This window comes from Neolamprologus brichardi, chromosome 7 (assembly GCF_056152115.1).
Source record: "Neolamprologus brichardi isolate AB-2024 chromosome 7, ASM5615211v1, whole genome shotgun sequence".
Taxonomy (NCBI): Eukaryota; Metazoa; Chordata; class Actinopteri; order Cichliformes; family Cichlidae; genus Neolamprologus; species Neolamprologus brichardi.
Genome location: NC_142110.1, coordinates 53915593 through 53934394, shown reverse-complemented (window position 1 = coordinate 53934394; position 18802 = coordinate 53915593). Strand labels below are relative to the sequence as shown.

At 40.3% G+C, this 18802-nt stretch overlaps 2 protein-coding genes across 3 annotated transcripts; both read right to left on the bottom strand.

The window, feature by feature from the left end:
* Positions 1-2187: 2187 nt before the first annotated feature.
* gas1b (growth arrest-specific 1b) lies at positions 2188-4268 on the bottom strand. The gene has a single exon (XM_006796859.3). It carries the CDS (start codon positions 3853-3855, stop codon positions 3076-3078), a length of 780 nt encoding a protein of 259 aa, XP_006796922.2. The 5' UTR covers positions 3856-4268; the 3' UTR covers positions 2188-3075.
* A 10517-nt stretch (positions 4269-14785) lies between these two features.
* On the bottom strand, positions 14786-17427 carry fbp1b (fructose-1,6-bisphosphatase 1b). Of its 2 annotated transcripts, none has more exons than XM_006796858.3 (8): positions 17190-17427; positions 16653-16815; positions 16458-16550; positions 15946-16086; positions 15654-15791; positions 15402-15521; positions 15105-15294; positions 14786-15020 (listed from the first exon to the last, which is right to left on the bottom strand). In XM_006796858.3, exons 1-7 carry the CDS (start codon positions 17357-17359, stop codon positions 15106-15108), a joined length of 1014 nt encoding a protein of 337 aa, XP_006796921.1. In that variant the 5' UTR covers positions 17360-17427; the 3' UTR covers positions 14786-15020; position 15105. The 2 variants fall into 2 exon arrangements, with proteins under 2 accessions (XP_006796921.1, XP_006796920.1); XM_006796857.3 differs by having other exon boundaries at positions 14786-15023; positions 17190-17426.
* Between the last annotated feature and the right edge of the window lie 1375 nt (positions 17428-18802).

Genomic DNA, 18802 nt, shown 5'->3' with positions numbered 1-18802 from the left:
TCGAAACTTCTTTTTCTTTCTTTACTTTCTTACTTTCTTTGTTTCGTCCCTTTTAACTTCATTTCTGTGGGTTCACCTCAAGCAAACTAGAGCATAATTGAATTAAAGCAGTTCTCCAAGACTGCGAGTATCCAAATAAGCTCAGCAGAAAAAAGTCAGGCTGGCGACTGAGCTGCTTTAGAAGTCCAGTGGTACTGTAACAGGAAATGACTTATTTTATTGCCACTGAGCTAAGAAACAGGTTGGGACATCAAAATAAACCACGGGATTGGGCCAAATACGTTGAATTCAAATAATATATTTCATAGTTTAGATGTTCTTTTTTTCTTTTTAGCCAATAACATTTGAAGCATAAAAATAACAAAATGATAAGAAGTTGCATATGAACGACCGTGGACTGCCTGAATATTGTCTGCAAAGTAAACAATAAAAGTAATAAAAATGTGCCTGTCTGCTTTGACACGGCATATTCTAGAGGTCGAATGATTTGAGGTGGGCCAGAGGGGAGGATGGCCGAGCAACAGTTTGAGTTATGATGAGGCAATTTTAATGAGGTTGTGCTCCGTGCACGAAAAAAAGCCCCTGTTGACTCTTTTCTGTTTCAGCACAGGGAATGAAACACTACTTTCCCATTTTTCTTTGGTACCAAAAGTTAATTGAAAACATTTCAGGGCAATGTATTGTCAGGGGCCCCCGTATGACTCTCATCCCTTCATTATCCCAAACAATAATAAAAAGGCATTACAATTATTAATGGTTGGATTGGAGGCCTGCTCTCTTAAAGTGCCAGTACCAGCCTTTTTCTTTTCATAACAAAGACCCAGAAAGGCCCCTTCTGTATAACTTTTTTTTTTTTTTTAACAGTTACGACCTTTCTAGGATTTATTATTTGGGTTGTTCTGTTTACAGCTATCAATTAACAGCTGATGATTTCCACAGTGTAGTCAGTGTACAAAACTGAAGGAATTTATCCTCCCAGCCTCTGATAGAAGTTGGAGACAATGACTATATACTTCTATATACTTATTTATAAGTAAACCAAAACAGATGAAGAACTGTTAACAGAGCGTCAGCAGGAATTAGACTGAGCCATTAAGCTAAACTCTCTCACATAACCCCTCTCTCTTCTTCTGAGGTAGCTGCCTCTTCGTGCTCCCCCCACTCCCAAACACTAGGACAGAGTGAATGAAGTGCAGCTCGTATTGTGCCAGAGCACCATTGTGTGTGTGTGTGTGTGTGTTGGGGGTTGGGGGGGGGGGGGGGGGGGGGGGTTGTCTCTGCATAATAGAGGTGCCACTTGACTTTTCTTTCATCAATGGGCCCATCTCGTTTTCTTTAAAAGCAAAATGGCTGCCATTATTGGTTTCAAAACACCAGAAGGACGGGACACTGGCTGTTTCGGTATACTGAGCTGACTGACTCATTGCATGAGTCACAGGCATGTAGACAGACAGCATGTGTCACTGCTATCACTGATTAAACATAGTTGTCACAAACAATTCAATGACTCTTGGCAACATCATTGCAACACAGTACAGGATATGGATTTTTACAGGTTATTATGATACCACTGACCTTTTAATCTGGGTTAAGTTAGCTCTAGATTTTGCTGAGAGGTACTGACACTTAATATTGCAACTCAGGTATGGTTTTAATAGCAAAAAAATACCAGTGGTGTAAATGCAGACCAACGAATGAATGAAATGATTACTTGCAACATTGAAGAATGAAAACCATAAATTGTGTTATTTTATGTTATAAAATAAAACAAAATACTGTGAATAAACCACTTCAGCATTCTCCTCTGATGAATACACACAACGCCAAAACTATGCTTTTATGCAATCAGAACGGCTCCCAACAAACATTGTTTACATCAGCGCTGTAACTTGCACTATTATATCAACCGATTCGCACTATAACTCTTATCTGTATTTAATTTTATTCAATTTAATAACGGTACGGTACTCTGTTTTTGGTAACCATTGTCCTTGATGTAAATGTGTAAAAATTGTATATGTTTCTGATCTGTGTCTTGTGTACTGTTTGTTTGTACATGTGTCTTTCTTGCTGCTGTTACACCCAAATTTCCCCTTGTGGGACAATTAAAGGATTATTCTATTCTATATACTAGAGAAATACACACAGAAGTCCAAAGACAAAAATAGTTTTAAAAATGCTATTTATTTAATGTGCATGTACATTCAAAGGTCTGTGTTCATAATGGGCACTTAATATCTTCATTCACCCAAACACAGACATGTTGTCTTATAATCAGTGTGCCTTTGTTAAGACTTTGGACAAACACACGGGGTGAAAATAAACAAACCGACAGAATACTTCTCCACAAATCCCAAGGAGGAGGGTTTTGGCCTTCTGCAGTCTGTTTGAGTTTGGAATTAACACTTTATACCTTAAGCAAACACCATGTTTTCAAGGTCAAGAGATTCTTTACACAGATTCATTATCCGCCTTGGGATTTAAACACATTTTAGTGGTTTTAATCAACTTTTGGTTTTTTTTTTTTTTTTTAAGTGAAAGTGTTGTAGAGCTTTCACAGTCTTGCTTGTGAATAAAAATGACCTTGAGGCATAAATGCTTTCTTTTTTTTGTTTTGGATTTTAATGAAGCACATTTCCTTCCTCTGTGGTGATAATGCAGTACAGGACTTTCTTTTAGATACAGTGCAAAATCTCATGTTCACTCTCTATATATAACACCCAAACAAATATTTAGACAATTTTTTTTTTTTACAATATACTATATACTAATTTATGTATACCAACATACAAAAATAGCTTCCTTTAAAAGTATAAGATGTTTTTTTTTTATGTGTAATTGAAATATAACTACTATCTGATCCACAACAGTGACTGACAAACGTCATAAGCCTTGTTTTTAAATACATTGTTGTAGACATGAAGTAGAAGGTTTTGGTTGAGTTTTAAAATAGAATGTTCTGATTAGAAGAACACAAATTTTTAGTTTGGTCTCTGTTTCTGGTGTCCATTCCCACGGGTTAGGCTCCTGTCTGGTTTAACTGTCCCCGAGAGTAGGCAACTTTTCCCACTCTTTTCAGATCATTTTGGCTAAAACCAGAATGGTAGTCAGAGTATTGAACACAGCAGTCTGAAAATGTGCGGTGTCACTTGAGTTTTCCACATATGGCTCATCCTCCAGATCCATATAATCATTCTCAGTGTCCTCCTCGGAGTCTGAGAAGCCGCTTCCCGCGTACCTGTCACTGGAGTCGGAGCAGAAAGTTTTCATGCTGACTTTGATGTACTCACATATGTTCCTTTCGGGGCCGTCGCACACACAGGTGTCCAACTGCTGCGCTTTAGGTATGGAACGCATGTTGGCTATCACTTTGCGACAAGCATCTGAGCACCTTTCTCCACCGAAAAGTTTGCGGCAGTGATATAAATAATCCCCCATGGCAGAGCTGCAGTGCGGGTCCATTTCACACTGCAGCCGGGCCTCGGTGCAGCCCATGGTGCTAGTCCGCGGCAGGCACGGCTCGATGGTCCGTTTGGTGTTTCTGCAGTTCGGGTCCTGGGCGCAGTCGCAGTCCTCCAGAGCCGGGCCGCTCCGGGTTGAATTGAGCTGAATCAAAGAGGACACGCAGTGACTGGGGCACTTTTTGCGTTCCCCGCTCAAAACAGACGCGCAGGCATAGATGTATTGATTGTAGGCGTATTGGCACTCTGGCTCTGCATGACACTTCAGGATGGCTTTCCAGCAGACCAGTCGGTGGTTGTGGTTGGGAGATCCGACACAGAGACCGAGGATTACGATCAACACGCCGTATATAAAAACCGCTGTTCGCTCCATCAATGTGGCACGACTTCCCATTTCCTCCGAGAATGAATCTTAGAAAAGCGTTACTCCATCCTGTCGCATCAACAGTTCAGAGAGCTACTCCCTGATGATTTTAGATCACGTCACAAGTCGGTGACCTGAAGTTAGCGGTGCGCCACAAAGTAGGCACAACAAGCGCATCACGTTAAGATCCTAAAAGTTCCAAAATCCATAACAAAGTTCCACTTTCCCCCTCTTCCGTCCGTGCGGTTCCTCTCTAGCGGCCTCACGTTTGCATCTGTCGTTCACAAAAAAAGGTTTTGGTGAAGTTTACAAGGGGAAAAAAGAAAAGAAAAAAGAAAGACCCACAGCTTGTTTATTCCACATGCAACTGGGAACACTCGATCCTAAAGTCACTCTTTTCACTATTAATCCACATCCACTCCAGCTGCAACCGCTTTGAAATGCGGGCTGTGTAGTTGTGGGGTGACTAGGTTCCGCAGGGACCGCGTCCCATTGGTCCGATAAACTGTTATGATTTGCTCGTCACACGCGGTCGTGACGCAGACCGCTGAAGACCGTAATTGATGTATGTGTAGGAAACTTTTACACGTTTGTCATCTCATTGTGATGAAATGAGTGCTGTGCAATACTGCAAATTTTGGAATGATACAAAGTAAATACGTTCTGAGTTTTAAACTATAAAGACAGCCTTCTTAGGGAAGATCAGCCTGTCGTGATTTAAATAGAGATCAATCTTGGACAATAGAAACAAAGTATAGATACTATCGCGCTAGTATCTATCTGATACCAGAGTTGGTATCGATACTATTCATGTTTGGATCCACCTCTAGTGAAAATTCTTATAAAGGTAAATATTTGCCCATTTGTGTTTTAGGACACCACACGTTGCAGTTATTATTATTATTCTGTACCAATGTCTTGCTTTGCACAAATTAGAATTTAAAACATGCATAATTCACAGTCATTCAAAATTGCTCATCCCTGCAATGAGACTTGGGTACAATGAAGCAGAATGTCTTTGGAAAACATCGGAGTTCTGCAGCCTCCCTGCAGGCATCAACAACAGCTGCTAAAACACATGCAGCGCTCCTGTCTTACACTTTCCATCATAAAACTAGCATGGAGTCCATATGATACACCATACCCAAGAGTTCTGTACTAACACATTCACACGCATTAGTAATAACATTACAGCTCAGAGATTTTAGAGCTATGGTTTCCACATATGAAGCTGGGAAAGTACCAGATGCCTCCACAGCAAAAAAAGTAAAAGAAAAAAATTAGATATGGCTCTTTTTGTTTCAACAGTCCATCCTGTGCAAGTGTAAGCAAGTAGCTGTGCAAAATCTAGTTCTTTACCATTTGGTAAAGGGTATTTCCTATTTCCTAACAATAACACTTAGCAAGGAAAAAGAGGGATTAAAAACTGCAGGCACATGCAATGTAAACAAACATTAAGCGTGCAGGCTCCACAAATAAGAAGAGAATAGATCTGTTGGGGACCAGGAGAACAAAGTGTAGGGAAAGAAGCCACGTCTGACCTCGTCACTTCACCAAACGATGACCACAAAGATCTGGCAGCTCTCGATTCTTGGACCCCCCGATTCCAATTAGAGAGATTAGGAAAGGAGTCAAGACAAGTGCAGAATAGTTTCTTAGCCAAACAACCCAAACACCCTCCTTCAGCCTCATCCAGCTGGCATTCCAGAGCAACAGGCTGACTACAGACTCAATTTAGAGCAACATCAAAGTGGAGGTTAGAGAAAGCTCAAATGGTGAACTGCTCAAGGATTCCCATTAACTACAAAGAAACTGACATCATCCAGGACTGCTTAGGCAAAACACGGCCCTTAGCAGAAATCGAAATGCTGCAGACCAACAATACTCTATGTGTTTGTTTGTTTGTTCCTTATGTTCAAAGTTCTCAGAAATACAAAGCTGCTACAAATGGTTTTTTGAGCGTAAATTCAAGAAAAAAGCCTGATCACACTTGTGTTTCACTTCTTTAAAAGGAGTTCATAATGCACAGCAGAACCCAACTCCCATTCGTGTTGGATTACAGCCAGTTAGGAACAACAGCCAGATTCAGTGGAGCCAGCCGCTCTGTATGATGGACGAGGCAAATGCTCTCCCCCAAACTGTACCTCCTAAATTACTCCAATAGATCACTTACATTTTCTGCTTTTATACCAAAACTTCTCACGTTGCTCTGATGGAAATACAAGGCCAGCGTCTTGCATGGTCTTGTCCTACTTTTCATTCTGTTCATTTTATTTCAAACGAGTATCCCCAGATCCTGGACATGCAGTAGTTCAGGGGGATTTGTATGTAATAGTGTTTCCAGAACTGGAATGCGGTTCCCCAGAGTAGATTTGTAAATACACATGCAGAGACAGACATGTTCCTCAGTTTGTCTCCACTGCTGTCAGAAGTCATTACACACAAGCTGAACTGCCAGAACAATTAACTGGACTTTGTATTCAAGTGCTTCCAAGTCCTGAGAGAGGCAGCAAGAGAAGTGGGGGGCAGAAAAGGAGTCAGTATTAAGAAGCTGCCAAATGTTTTGCTGCCAACATTTTTTCATTTTTGCTCTGCCTCTGGAAAGTTCTCAGATGTCTGTCTCATATACGCTGCATTCAGAGGTTCTTACACAAAAGACAGGAATTATACAGTTTTGTGAAAACAAGAAAACAGCTTCGTCTTGATGGTGGATAGTTTTACATGCATATGCAGTATAAGTGTCATCTCAAATTAGGGTGAAAACACAGCAAGTCATTTGGTTTTGCAGGTCTGCATCTGCAAGATTACACGAGAGGGATCACATCTCAGGGATCGCAGTAATTTTAGCTTTGCTAACAGAATGGGAACAAGGTCGGCACACAATGAAAGAAACCAAAAAAAAAAACCCAACGATTGTGGCATAGTATCAGAGATATTATAAGAACTTTGGATCCAGTGCCATGAAAACGATGGTTCCCAGAGGATTAAAGGATTGAAAGTCTTGTTTTTAGGCTAATTTTGTTGAAGAATTCTGGGTTATGTTAAATTAATCTTAACTTTGATTACTTCCTGCCTTTTCTGTCACCCATAGAATGTAAACAAAATTTATGGACACAGTCACCATTATGTCACACACTAGTTTTGGCCTACTGCTTTGAAACTGGACTTGACTGTATGTGTCCAAGAGTCAAGCAAACACCTAACGCTGGTCCCAGAACCTCCCATTATTAACTTTGATATGAACTGGGATTCATACTGAAAAAGGTTAGCAAAATAATCTACAGCCCTCCTTGGAGAAAGAGGTGGGAAAAAAAACATTGGGTGTATCTCACTGAGAAGCCATGTACACTACACACCCATATAGCAGCAACTTGTCAATCACAGGGGAACCACAGATGTAAGCATACTCTGCTTTATCATTTTTTAAGTTTAAATACAACCACAATGTACAAAATAAAAAATCCTGCTCTAATGAAGAAGACCTGAAAATAGTAAGTAGAACCATGATTTCACTAGGAATATGCTCAGAGAGGCAATAAATCAAGTTAAAAGCAGAAAGATTTGATCATTGACTTTTGTACATTTCAACTTCTTTTCACAAGGAGAGTTACCCCTGCTGGCCATAAGAGAGAGCGGAGGTTTAATGGAGGTTTGATTTGACCTCACATTTCTGACCAGGAAGGGCGACCATGAACGTTAAATAAATGAATTTCAGTCATTTTTAGAAACTTGTTGTTAATTATAATCAAAGACCTCTTAGTTAGTTAGTTAGTTAGTTGTTGATATTAAGGGAGTTTTTCCTTTCCAGTGCTTGCTCATGGGGCTTTGTCTGATTGCTGGGGTTTTCTCTTCATTATTTTAAGGTCTTTACTGTACAATATAAAGTGCCTTGTGACAACTGTTGATATGATTTTGCACCGTGTACACATATTTGAATTGAAACAAATTTAATTTTTGCTTATCAAAGCTCTCAGTCATGTAGGCCTAGAAACTGGTCAGCAACCGCTTGTCAGTCTCCGGTTACTAGAAAAAAAGGTCTACTCCCCAACCCTTTTTGCAAGCAGTTGCTGGAGGTTACTGGCTGTCACCATGTGAAATCATTCACATAAAAGGTATTGCACCAAAAGGCTCCTTGTCATTGCTATGATTTCTAGCTGACTGCCAAAGTCAACCTTCAAAATTCTCTACCCCTGAGTGAATGGGACTTTAGCAATAGATTTCACAGCAAATTTCCAACCAGTTGGGGAATACACAAAGACGGATGACTGCCTGGGGGACTGGGGGCCCAAGATGATTCTGTTGGTAAACTTGTACTAGATTTCATCCTAACATAATGAATTAGCATTAGAGAAACCCATTGCAATGCCTACTCTGTGTACTCACAGACCTGTCTGCATGATTGTAGATAGTTTTATATATGTAGGCATGTTGATATATATGCTTGCAGAATATTGTTTCTCTTTTCATATTGTCCAGACTCCAGCACACCCCCTGTTCTTATCACACCAGATATTTTTTAGGATCGTACCACATTTCTGTGATTTATTGCACCCCTGTGTGGGAAGCGGTGCACCACAGCAGGAAAAAAGATTTGACTGACTTTGAACTCAAAGACGAGAACAAAACTACAAGTTCAAACGCAGGTCATCCTGGTGTGTGATGTGAGGAATAACAGATTTGTTTTGCTGTTCTGGTTTCCCATCAGCAAGACTTTAAAAATTCCTTTGGCTTGCTTTATGGAACACACACAGGGAGTGCGCCAACATTACAAAAGACTTGTGTTCTGTGTTCCTCTTGACAATTTTGGAAGAAATCAAATGGGCCCTCTTAAACTGATTGGAACAGAGAGTTAAGCTTCAGATAGAGCAGTAGACACTCATTTTGCCATCACAAAGTGGCATCAATGACGGAAATGCACTCAAGAGTCGGTCAAGCGGCGGCTTTCGCCTCCCTCCGATGGTGCATCTGGAAGAAGACACCCTCACCACTCTCATCACCAAAATCCACCTGTACCGCACACTGGTATTGCCCATTCTTCTCTATGGATCTGAGACCTGTTTCATTCTCAAGCATGACCTCAACAAGCTCGAGGTCTTCCGAATGTGCTGTTTGCATCAGATTCTCCGAGTGTCCCTCTGTGACCGTCTCAGCAACACCACGATACGTAGTCGATGTCACCAGCAGCCTTCAATGGAGGAGCTGATCCAGAAGCCGACAACTCTCACAAATTAAAAAGAAGTCGTGAATTCTGCCGGGCTGTGAGAAGGATGCAGAACAGCCAGTTTTGATTCTGTACATGTAAGCCTTTCCATCTGGCATCTTGCCAGTGACAGGCACGTTTAAACTCAGTCTTTCAGGCGTAGCTGCTGTTTCAGGAGACCGAAGACAAGATGTGGCCTATCCTAACATTTGCCTGAGTAATCACAATGATGTTCAGAATTAAAGACACTGTATGAGTGGCATGGGCCATTGTTCCCAGAAGATTCTGGCAGAGTATTTTTGGAACGCTGGGGCTAGACATAGTAAATATATACTGGCTGGTTTCTGAGATCCTGCTGAGTGTCAGCAGTTTCTGTTGTACAACTCAATTTGACAAAGTTTTATATGGTGTAGACCAAGACATGCACAATAAGTGTTAGGACAGTGAGACATACAAAAACATCTAAAAATGTACAATTATTTTTGTTACAATACATACTAACCCTACAAGGAGAAGAAATACAGACTCCAGTTAATGAAGACGTTGTGGTCAGAGCTCAGATGAGGCTATCTTCAGTGACAGTAACCACATGCATGCCTTTAATCCAAACACACCACCCTTTTTAAGGCGCAGCACTGGTGGTGGTCTGGCTCAATTGTCCTCATCCATGACACCACAGAATAAATCACGAGCATTTGTGGAGACTCTTTTTTCTGCTTCTGTATACAAATGCTGCAAAAGACCTTGGTACTCAATTTGAACCACCTCAAATAATAAAAAAAAGAGACACCAACCTTTCTGCAGAATCATTTCAAGGACAAGCAAGCAGGATAATGTTTTTTCCTGATGTACTGATCCATGTCAACTATTTTCCTGCCATTAAGTAGTCATTATGTATATACTCTATATCTCTTATGTGTTTTTGGTCATGCTGTGCTCATGAGCATTAATATTTCCTAGTGAAATAGTGGCCAAAACATTTTCTGGCAGCTTACACAAGAGAAAAGCAATAGTTACAAAAAAAAAAAGCTTTGGGTGGATTACCGGAGTGGGTATTTTATTGTACTACAGTCACTCGGATGTCAGACTGAAGCTTTTGGCTTTTAGATGTGGGAACATGAAATGGGGTCTCATGTGTAGTGACCATGGAAACTCCAAGAAAACAAAGTATTTGATGAATGAAGTACTGGGTACAAATATGGATTCTTACTGGATGGGTGATTAAGTATTTGCAGTGACAGCTCCAGTCAGGGTGGTCTGGGAACACAGAGTTTGTTTAATTTAAACATGGGCTCTCTGGGTCTGTGTGCTGTCACTGTGCAGAGAAAAGCTTTGCCAGTCAGATGGCAGGTCTAATATCTAGCATCATGGAAGAAGTTTTAAAACGCTTTTATGTTTTCTTTCTTTGTGTTGCACAACCAGATGGAAATAATATTTCAAAAACTATTACAAAAGGTCAGTAGTGTGCTGTTTTAGCATGCTAAGATCTAAAGATAAACCCTACTTTATCGATGCAAGTGCTTTATCTTAATTTTTTTCTCATCTGTGGACCACATTTGATTACAACCAGTCAGTCCTGTGCATTTCTGACTGGATAGAGTAGCTATCATTGCTTCACTCTGGTCATGCTACTCTGCAGGGACATAAACTGGAGAAGCTGCTGTTTTTGTGATTGTCGGCACAAGCAAAACTGATGTGGGATTGAGGGGGAAGGATGTTGATTTTATTGAGTAAGCTGTCAGCACCGCAGATGCACCACGGACACACAACTATAGCACTCTTCATCAGAGTGTAAGATAAACAGAGCCTGTCTGGACATAGGCTGGATGTCAGTCAGATAGTGAAGTGACTCCAAAAGCAGACGGCAGCTAGTGGCCCGCTGTGGTTAAGGAGGGAAAAAGATCTAAAAAAAATCTAACGGGAAAAAAAAATTGAAATCAGAAATGTCAGTGACACCTGATTTAAATTTAAATTTTCTTCTAACATTGCTGTTTCAACAATCTGTTAATGTGGTATTTTTTTTTGTCTGATAGCTCTTTTTTGGGAAACAAATTTCTTTAAAACACAGTAATTCACACATTTTAAATACTTGTTCCAAACATACTCTAATCATTCAGACTAAATAAGACTGTTATCTTGTGTTATACATGAGCGAACACAAACAGTACGCACACACACACACACACACACACACACACACACACACACACACACACACACACACACACACACACAGTAGCCAGGGGAAAATGAACAGGCTGAGTTTTGCTTTTCCTGCAGAATCTAAATATTGACTCTGTAACCTATAATCATACACAGTCTGAACAAAATTGAAATAAACAAGAGTGCCTGAAATGTGTAAGTGTTAGGCGGTCTCATGGGCACCGAGGCCCTTGAATGCTGACACTGACAAACGCACATTAAAAAGGAAGTGGTTTAGATTTCAGAGAAAAGCAGACAGTATGGATTCCACCCAGCATACTAGGGCTACATAAATTATTCTGCATTCTGTATACAAAAGAGCTCCTTCAAAAGCACCGGGCCTTCAGCTTCTGATCAAACATCTGCTTTAAGTTGACAACAGTTAGCTTTTATGAGTCACATACAATTTTCTCACATCTTATTTATTTTTTAATTTAAGTAATAATAATTCCATTATGCTCTCAGGGGAGCTTTAGACTTCACAGTAAATTTCCAAGTGACATAAGCAGCCATCGATGCACGCAACCGTGTTATTATTGTGTTGCGACAGTGTTCAGTTCATTCAGATGTATTCCAGACATGCTTATTTTTATTTTCCGTGATGGAAGCTACTGTAGGCTATAATTCAGCCTGTATATGCTGACTTTGTAGTCGCTGTTGTTCTACACATAGCAGTGACTGCTTTTCTAAATAAACTTGATTGATTGAATGAGGCATTTTCTGCTGGATCTTTTTGTTTTTCTCTGTGAGTCTTTATGGCTCATTAGTGCTGTGGCAAAGCTCAAAGATTTCTGGCACTGCTGAAGCCTGTCAGCATGTTGCTGCTGCCAAAGATCATCAGGAGTAAGCAAAGAACCACAAAGGCTGAAAGAAATGAAACGTGCTCAGCATTATGGATGAATAATGGAAGGGTCTGTACAGACTGCTGTTGTTCTCAAGTGTGCCTCTGCTAGCTGGAGCTAGAAGCTAGGTAACTTAGCTTAGCATAAAGAGAGGAAACCTGTTCAAATGTGTCAAATTCTTCCCCATTCATTGCTAAAGCTCACTTTTTAAAACAGAAGTTTTCATTTGAGGTCAGTGCCAGTGGCCAGTTACTTTAGCTCAGCGTAAAAAGGGGAAACCGGGACAAACAGCTAACCTGGGTCTCAACATCGGTTGCCTCAAGGTGCTTTATGTTGTAAGGTAGACCCTACAATAATGGACTAACTGAACACCATTTAACCTGGGGGTTAGGGATCCTGGGGATATTTTGTGCCATTCTGTTTGTTTATTTTCAGGCTATTTTGGTTGTGCTGAATGAATATATCTGGTATTTCCCAGAGGATATTGTTATTTTTTATTATTTTTTGTGGCATATCTCTAAGCTACGCAAAAACCGCCACATTTTATCCTAAGGCCAAAAATATTTCAAAATACAATTTTTGATCCCACGTTTATTTTGACATCAACTAATGCATTTCTTTATGTTAAGATTTTATTTTGGACTACTGGCCTTCAATCTAATTTTTGGGGATTTTTCCACCAGGTGGCACTATTTTTTACATTCAAACATTCCATTCGAAGTGTGTGTGTGTGTGTGTGTGTGTGTGTGTGTGTGTGTGTGTGTGTGTGTGTGTGTGTGTGCAACATCAACCTTTGAGTCTTTTCTCTTAAAAGGCCACAGTCTGTGTTATAAACTAATTCAATAATTTAAAAAACAACCTTTCAGAGCTTCAAAGATATCTCAGCAGCAAGAACCAAAACAAAATTGGACTTTATTTTGGTAATGAGCAGTAGTGCACTCATGCACTCATTTTGGAGATGGCAAGACTACAGCACACAGGAGGCTCTGGAAATGATCGTGCACTATGAGTGTGATGATGAAGAAAGAGATCAGCTGGAATCCAACTCTGACACATCTCTATATTTTGGTCATTAGCATATTTTGGTCTCCCACAAAGACTGCAGCGCTACGTCCCAGCAGCCAGAGGTTTGATTCTGGGCCCTACACACGTAACCACCAGCTATGCACTGCTGCCGATGGATGAAATCCTGGCCAAGGCAAACCTGGATGGGAAACACTTAGAGGCTCATGTGGACACAGAGGAACTGCAGGCTTATGTAAGGATGCTCATTTTGGACTGTGTCTACAGGTCAAAAAATGAATCAATTCAAATCTGCAGGGTGCTGCTGCAAGCCCCTTTCTTCAGCCAATGTAAGGGCAGTGTGACTTTTGCACGGATGAAAAAGAAAAGACCTGGCAGCACCTTCTGGGACGCTTACTTGCAAAGACCACGGTGTGTCCATTTGCAGCCGCTGCTCCACCTCAGCTGGAGTCCACAAACTATAATTAATATTTGATATTTATATTTCAGGCTGAAGTAGTTTTAAAATGACTGTGTCATTTAAAGTGGAAAAATATTACTGTGTGATATTTTTACAGCATTTCTGGGAAGTTGCCATTTTTTGTCCTTCGGCTAAAAAGGGTCAGGATTTTTAAGGATCATCTGAGGTTTAAACATCACAGCCTCCATGAGTATTGTTGCTAAACATACCCATTCCTTTATGAACAAAGTGCACCCATCTTCTAATGACTTGAGTTCCAGTAAGAGTATACATGTGAGAAAGCTCAAATCATCTGCTTTCTTGAACACGACAGTGAGTTCACTCTACTGAAGTGGTCTTCAGAGTCTAATATGCTCTGTTGGATCTCAATACAATAAATGTATGCCACAAAGAATGAAGGCAGTTCTGAAGCTAAAAGGGACTCCAACCTGGTGCCAGCAGCAAGTAATCAGTGACATCAAAAAGATCCCAAATTAGTCCAGAAAACCTCATTAAAAACTTTCTTCACAAGTAATCTTTTTTTAAACTGAAAGTTCTTCTGATAACCTTTATCCTAAGATGGAACATTTCTATCGTCACAGGAGTGGTCTCTTCCAGAATGATTTATCTTAAATTTCTCGTCTGTATTTTTGCTTTGGTTTGTTTAAACATTTGATCAACTCCTCTCCTCACTGATTTATAGGTATTTAGACAGCTGGGAAGTAATTGGATAATTTTCCTTTTCCTGGAAAGTCTGGACTTCAGTTTTAAAGTTCCATTAGTTAGAGTTAAGATGTAATGAAATGGGTTGATTGCTTAGCATTTTTAGCAGTGGTATCAAAGGAAACCATTGTTCTTATGTATAAATGACACAAGCTGCTCAAATTCAGGAAAAGTCAGAGCTCATAAAGAAGCAGACTGCTTGCATTCCTAGCATGGTTACGCAAACCTGGGTGGAGAGCGTGAAAAAGAGCACGCTCTGCCCATGCTACCATCACTGAGCACATTTTTAAGCAAAAATCTTGATGTACTGGACTTCTTTCTCATGTAAATATGTGTAAGTGTCCACTCCAGAATATTGGGCTTGTTCAGTAAACTGATAACGTTATCATATTTGAGGCTGTGTGTGGGATTCAGCAGTTCTTTCTCTTTCAGATCTGAAATGTGACCTTTGTCCCTATAGGAAAAAATGTTGTTTTTACATGAAGACATACCTAACAACCCATATGCACATACTGGACTTTGGAAACTCAGTAAGAAGAACGTGGAAAACCATTTTGTTTTTATTTAAAAAATACAGGGTAACGCTCCACAAATAACACCCTTTAACAGGACAGAATCAGCACAGTACGAGTTCATAGATCCACTGAAGCCCCTGGTTTCTTCATCAGTGCAACAGAGCGACCGAGAAAAATGCAGTGAATGTGCTGACTGAGCCTCTGGATTGTGTTGTCATTGCTGATTTAGGCTGCTCACCACCACATTTGACCTGCTAAAATTGGGAAAAAAATGTAGTTATTGTCCTACATGTTACATCCTTTCATAAGTACACAAAGCAAAATCACACAAGTACCTCATTTGTTGTGGTTTTTGTAGATGGCAATGTATTCCTGCACATCATCAGGGGATCCCAGGACCACGGGTACTCTCTGGTGGATACTCGTGGGCTTGATGTCTAAAACGTTCATGGCTCCAGTAGTGGCCATGCCTCCTGCCTGCTCTATGATGAAGGCCATGGGGTTGCATTCATAAAGCAGCCTCAGCTGAAAAGCAAAACAAAACAGTAGTGACATGATAAGAATATGAGGTATCAGAAAATCTTCCTCTTTTATTTTTTAAATGACCATTTCTAGAAGCTCCACTTCCTCACCTTGCCCTTGGGGCTCTTGACATTAGCGGGATATAAAAAGATTCCTCCGTACACCAAAGTACGATGAACATCTGCCACCATTGATCCAATATATCGACTGCCATATGGGGCAGAGCCATCCTGAAAACAAATAAATGTAGAAGTTATGCTTAGATTAACTTCATATTACTCCTCAATGCAGCATTAGAGATCGACCTTTATGGTGGTCAATTCCACATTAGGATTCTCATTTATTTATTTGATTGGATTTACCTTTGGGAATTTCTTCTTTTGTAGGTACTCGGTCACATCTGGATAGAAGTGTTGTGCATATCCTTCATTCAGACTGTAGATTTTTCCCTTTTTCTTTATCTTCACATCTTGGTCCACCAAGATGAACTCGCCAATTGCCTGGAGAACAGAGAAAAAAATGCAGAGAAAAATCCACATTAATGATATTATTAGTCTCCCCCCCCCCCCCCCCCCCAAAAAAATAAAAAAATAAAAAATCACTACTGTCTTATATACAGTCAGGTGACAGTTTTGACAAGATCTATTAACTTACAGGGTCGAGCATGAAACAGTTGACTCCCTGACCAGTGGACAAGACCATCATGGTGGCACTGCCGTACAGGGCATAACCAGCTGCTACAATGTTTCTTCCTGGCTGCAGAGCATCCTGCTCAGATGGCTCCCCATCTGTGGTCTATGTGGAAAGATATCAAAAACTTTAAAGTTATTATTGGAACCACAGGCTTTCACATATTGCTAGGACAGGTAAGGACAAAGACACCTTACTGGCAGCGGTATAAACATATTCCCTCTTGTTATTTAGTTCTCAGTTAACCCTGGGACAGCAATGTGTGTTGATCTGGTACTGAATTGGCTGTTATGTTTATGGTATGTCAGCATACTGAGTACATTTAATTCTCTGGTGACCAATTATTTCTCTGCAAAGATAAATGTCATTCGAATTGTTGTTAGTTCACTCAGGGCTGATCGGGACACCGCTCTACAGTGTTGAACAACAACAAGCCGATGTGCTTGGAATCTGCATGCACTACCAGCATCACTGACCTTTTTGTAGATGGCGAATATTGTTCCTATGGAGACAAGACAGTCGATGTTGGAGGAGCCATCGAGTGGATCAAAGCAAACAATGTATTTTCCCTGTCAGGTGAGAAGAGGATTTTTTTTTATTCTCAAAGTAAAATAACACACATTAGACCTATTCAGACATAAATATACATCTATAGGTGTGAGTCCACATACGCTGTTGTCCGGTTCCACAATGATGGCCTTCTCATCTTCTTCTGAGACCAGCACACAGGAGGTGAAGGAAGACTTGATCATGTTGATGACTAGGTCATTGGACAGGACATCCAGCTTCTTTACTTGGTCCCCTGTCACGTTGGTGCTCCCAGCAATGCCATATCTTCAAAGCACAAATACAAACTATTCACTCTGTAGCTATTTAAGAACTCAATAAAATAAATATGATAACAATATTCTATTATAATCTATTATCTGCTTGTCCTCTGCCCCAGGTGGATTTGTGCACACTGTGTGCAAGGTTTACCTTTGGCCTGGGGTTAAGTTAAAACTGCTTGGATTGCATGCTGCAGTGCATGTAGCTACACTAAAGCCAAATATCAGAAGATAATTAAACTGTACAGTATATTCAGTAAGAAAAATAAATAACCACTGGTTGCAGGGCTAAACGGTGAAAACTTCCTGAATATTCAGAAGCATCTGGGGTGTTTTTTGCTACCTTTCAGAGTGTGAATAAAAAAAGAATGTAGTACTCACAGGTTAGCAATCCCAGCCTTTCTGACAGCAGTGGAAATGGCTTTGACAGCTGTGCAGATGGAGTTGAGCAGGTTTGTCAGTTCGCCTGTTCCTTGGGCCTTTCTGCCTTCCTCCAGAACAAACCTGGTGAGGGTCTGCACATTGGTATCAAAAGCTCCTTTGTCAGACATCTTGCTGTCAGGCGTGGGACTGAGACCTAATGCCCTGAGTGAAACAGGTAAGTGTTTCACCGAAGTTTAAAAAGGGTGGACTGTAGATAGGGGTAGGGGCCGGGGTGTGCAACTCTTCTAACCAATCACAAGTGTCCTTTCTGATGCTGGTTGGATCACTTCTGTGACTGTGGGTTTGAAGAGCAAAGTTCAAAGATAGTGAACATTTTAGTTTTAAAGTAACCAGATTAAATCAGTCTTAACTCAGTCATTTAATCCCTGATAAGTTTTTTTTTTTATCAGTATGCACAACTCAATATTTTTAAAGTGGATTTCAGTCTCAGTGCAATTTGATTTTGTTTAACTGCATTCATTTCACTGAAGTACGTAACTGCACTCAGATCTTTTAATAGAAACAAGCTTTTCAGCACCAAGCTCATTTCATTTACAGATGCTCTTTTAAACCGACCGTGTATTGTCTGTAGTTTTGCTCCTGTCAGTTTGTGAGATTTAATAGACTTCTGTTACTCAGAAACCTTCAGATCATTATAGAAAATCTGGTGAACACCTTACACCGGATCAACGAACTCAGCACTTTCAAGCATGTAAACATGTTTTCCCTGCGTGATCCTGAAGAGGTGCAAAGTTCAAATGATAGGACTCATTGTACGGGGCAATCTTACCTGACTTTATGTTCTGTGTTAATTTTCCATGGGTTAATACAACTATGTACGAGAAAATAAACAGTCACGTTTATTCACATGAACTGGTGGAGTGTGTCAGTGTGTCTCTGCATGCAGATAATTAGGTTATGGTAGTCTCTGTCTGTGAAATCATCAAACTTTTTAAAAAAGTTAAAGGACTCCACACGATCAATGGTGCTGCTTGAGTTGAGCTTACATAAAACGAGTTAGAGAGTTGTTTCACAAACCAAAGTTAAACTTTGGACTTAAAAGATAGCAGGTAGGATAAAAACCTCCAGTGTAATGTAATGTGAGGTGGGTAGTAACATGCTGCAAGCATGCTTTCAAGTCAATAAATGATTTAAAAAAAGCAAACACAAAAAAAAAAAGTTTCAGAGAGACTTTTTAAGGCTAGCGTGTGAGAAAACTATGCAGCAGGCGCTAGACACCTTGTCCGTAAGCATCAGTCAGTTAATCCATTTGGGGGATATTTTTCGCGTGGGAATACCTCAAAAACGCCGCAGGAACAACTTTGGACTCAAAGTGTATTAGAGTGCAGGATGTATTGCTGCACTATGTCCACATGATGTCGCAGTTCAGCTTGAAAATGTGGAATGTCTGGTAAGAGATATATTCCTTAAGAGCTCTCTGGTGCTCCGAATCGATTAAACTTTCAGCACTATTAAAACAGCTCTACAAACAGCACCACCCTGCAGGATGTAAGAGTGACTTATTTTTAGCAGGTGCCATTATCCTAAGCCTACAGTTAAATATATGGAAA

Coding starts and splice junctions, on each gene's coding strand:
- fbp1b (XM_006796858.3), bottom strand. CDS start 17,359: ATGTCTGACAAAGGAGCTTTTGATACCAATGTGCAGACCCTCACCAGG. Junction 15,792..15,945: donor ACTGTTTCATGCTCGACCCT/GTAAGTTAATAG, acceptor TCTGTTCTCCAG/GCAATTGGCGAGTTCATCTT. Junction 15,522..15,653: donor AAAAGAAGAAATTCCCAAAG/GTAAATCCAATC, acceptor ATTTGTTTTCAG/GATGGCTCTGCCCCATATGG.
- gas1b (XM_006796859.3), bottom strand. CDS start 3,855: ATGGGAAGTCGTGCCACATTGATGGAGCGAACAGCGGTTTTTATATAC.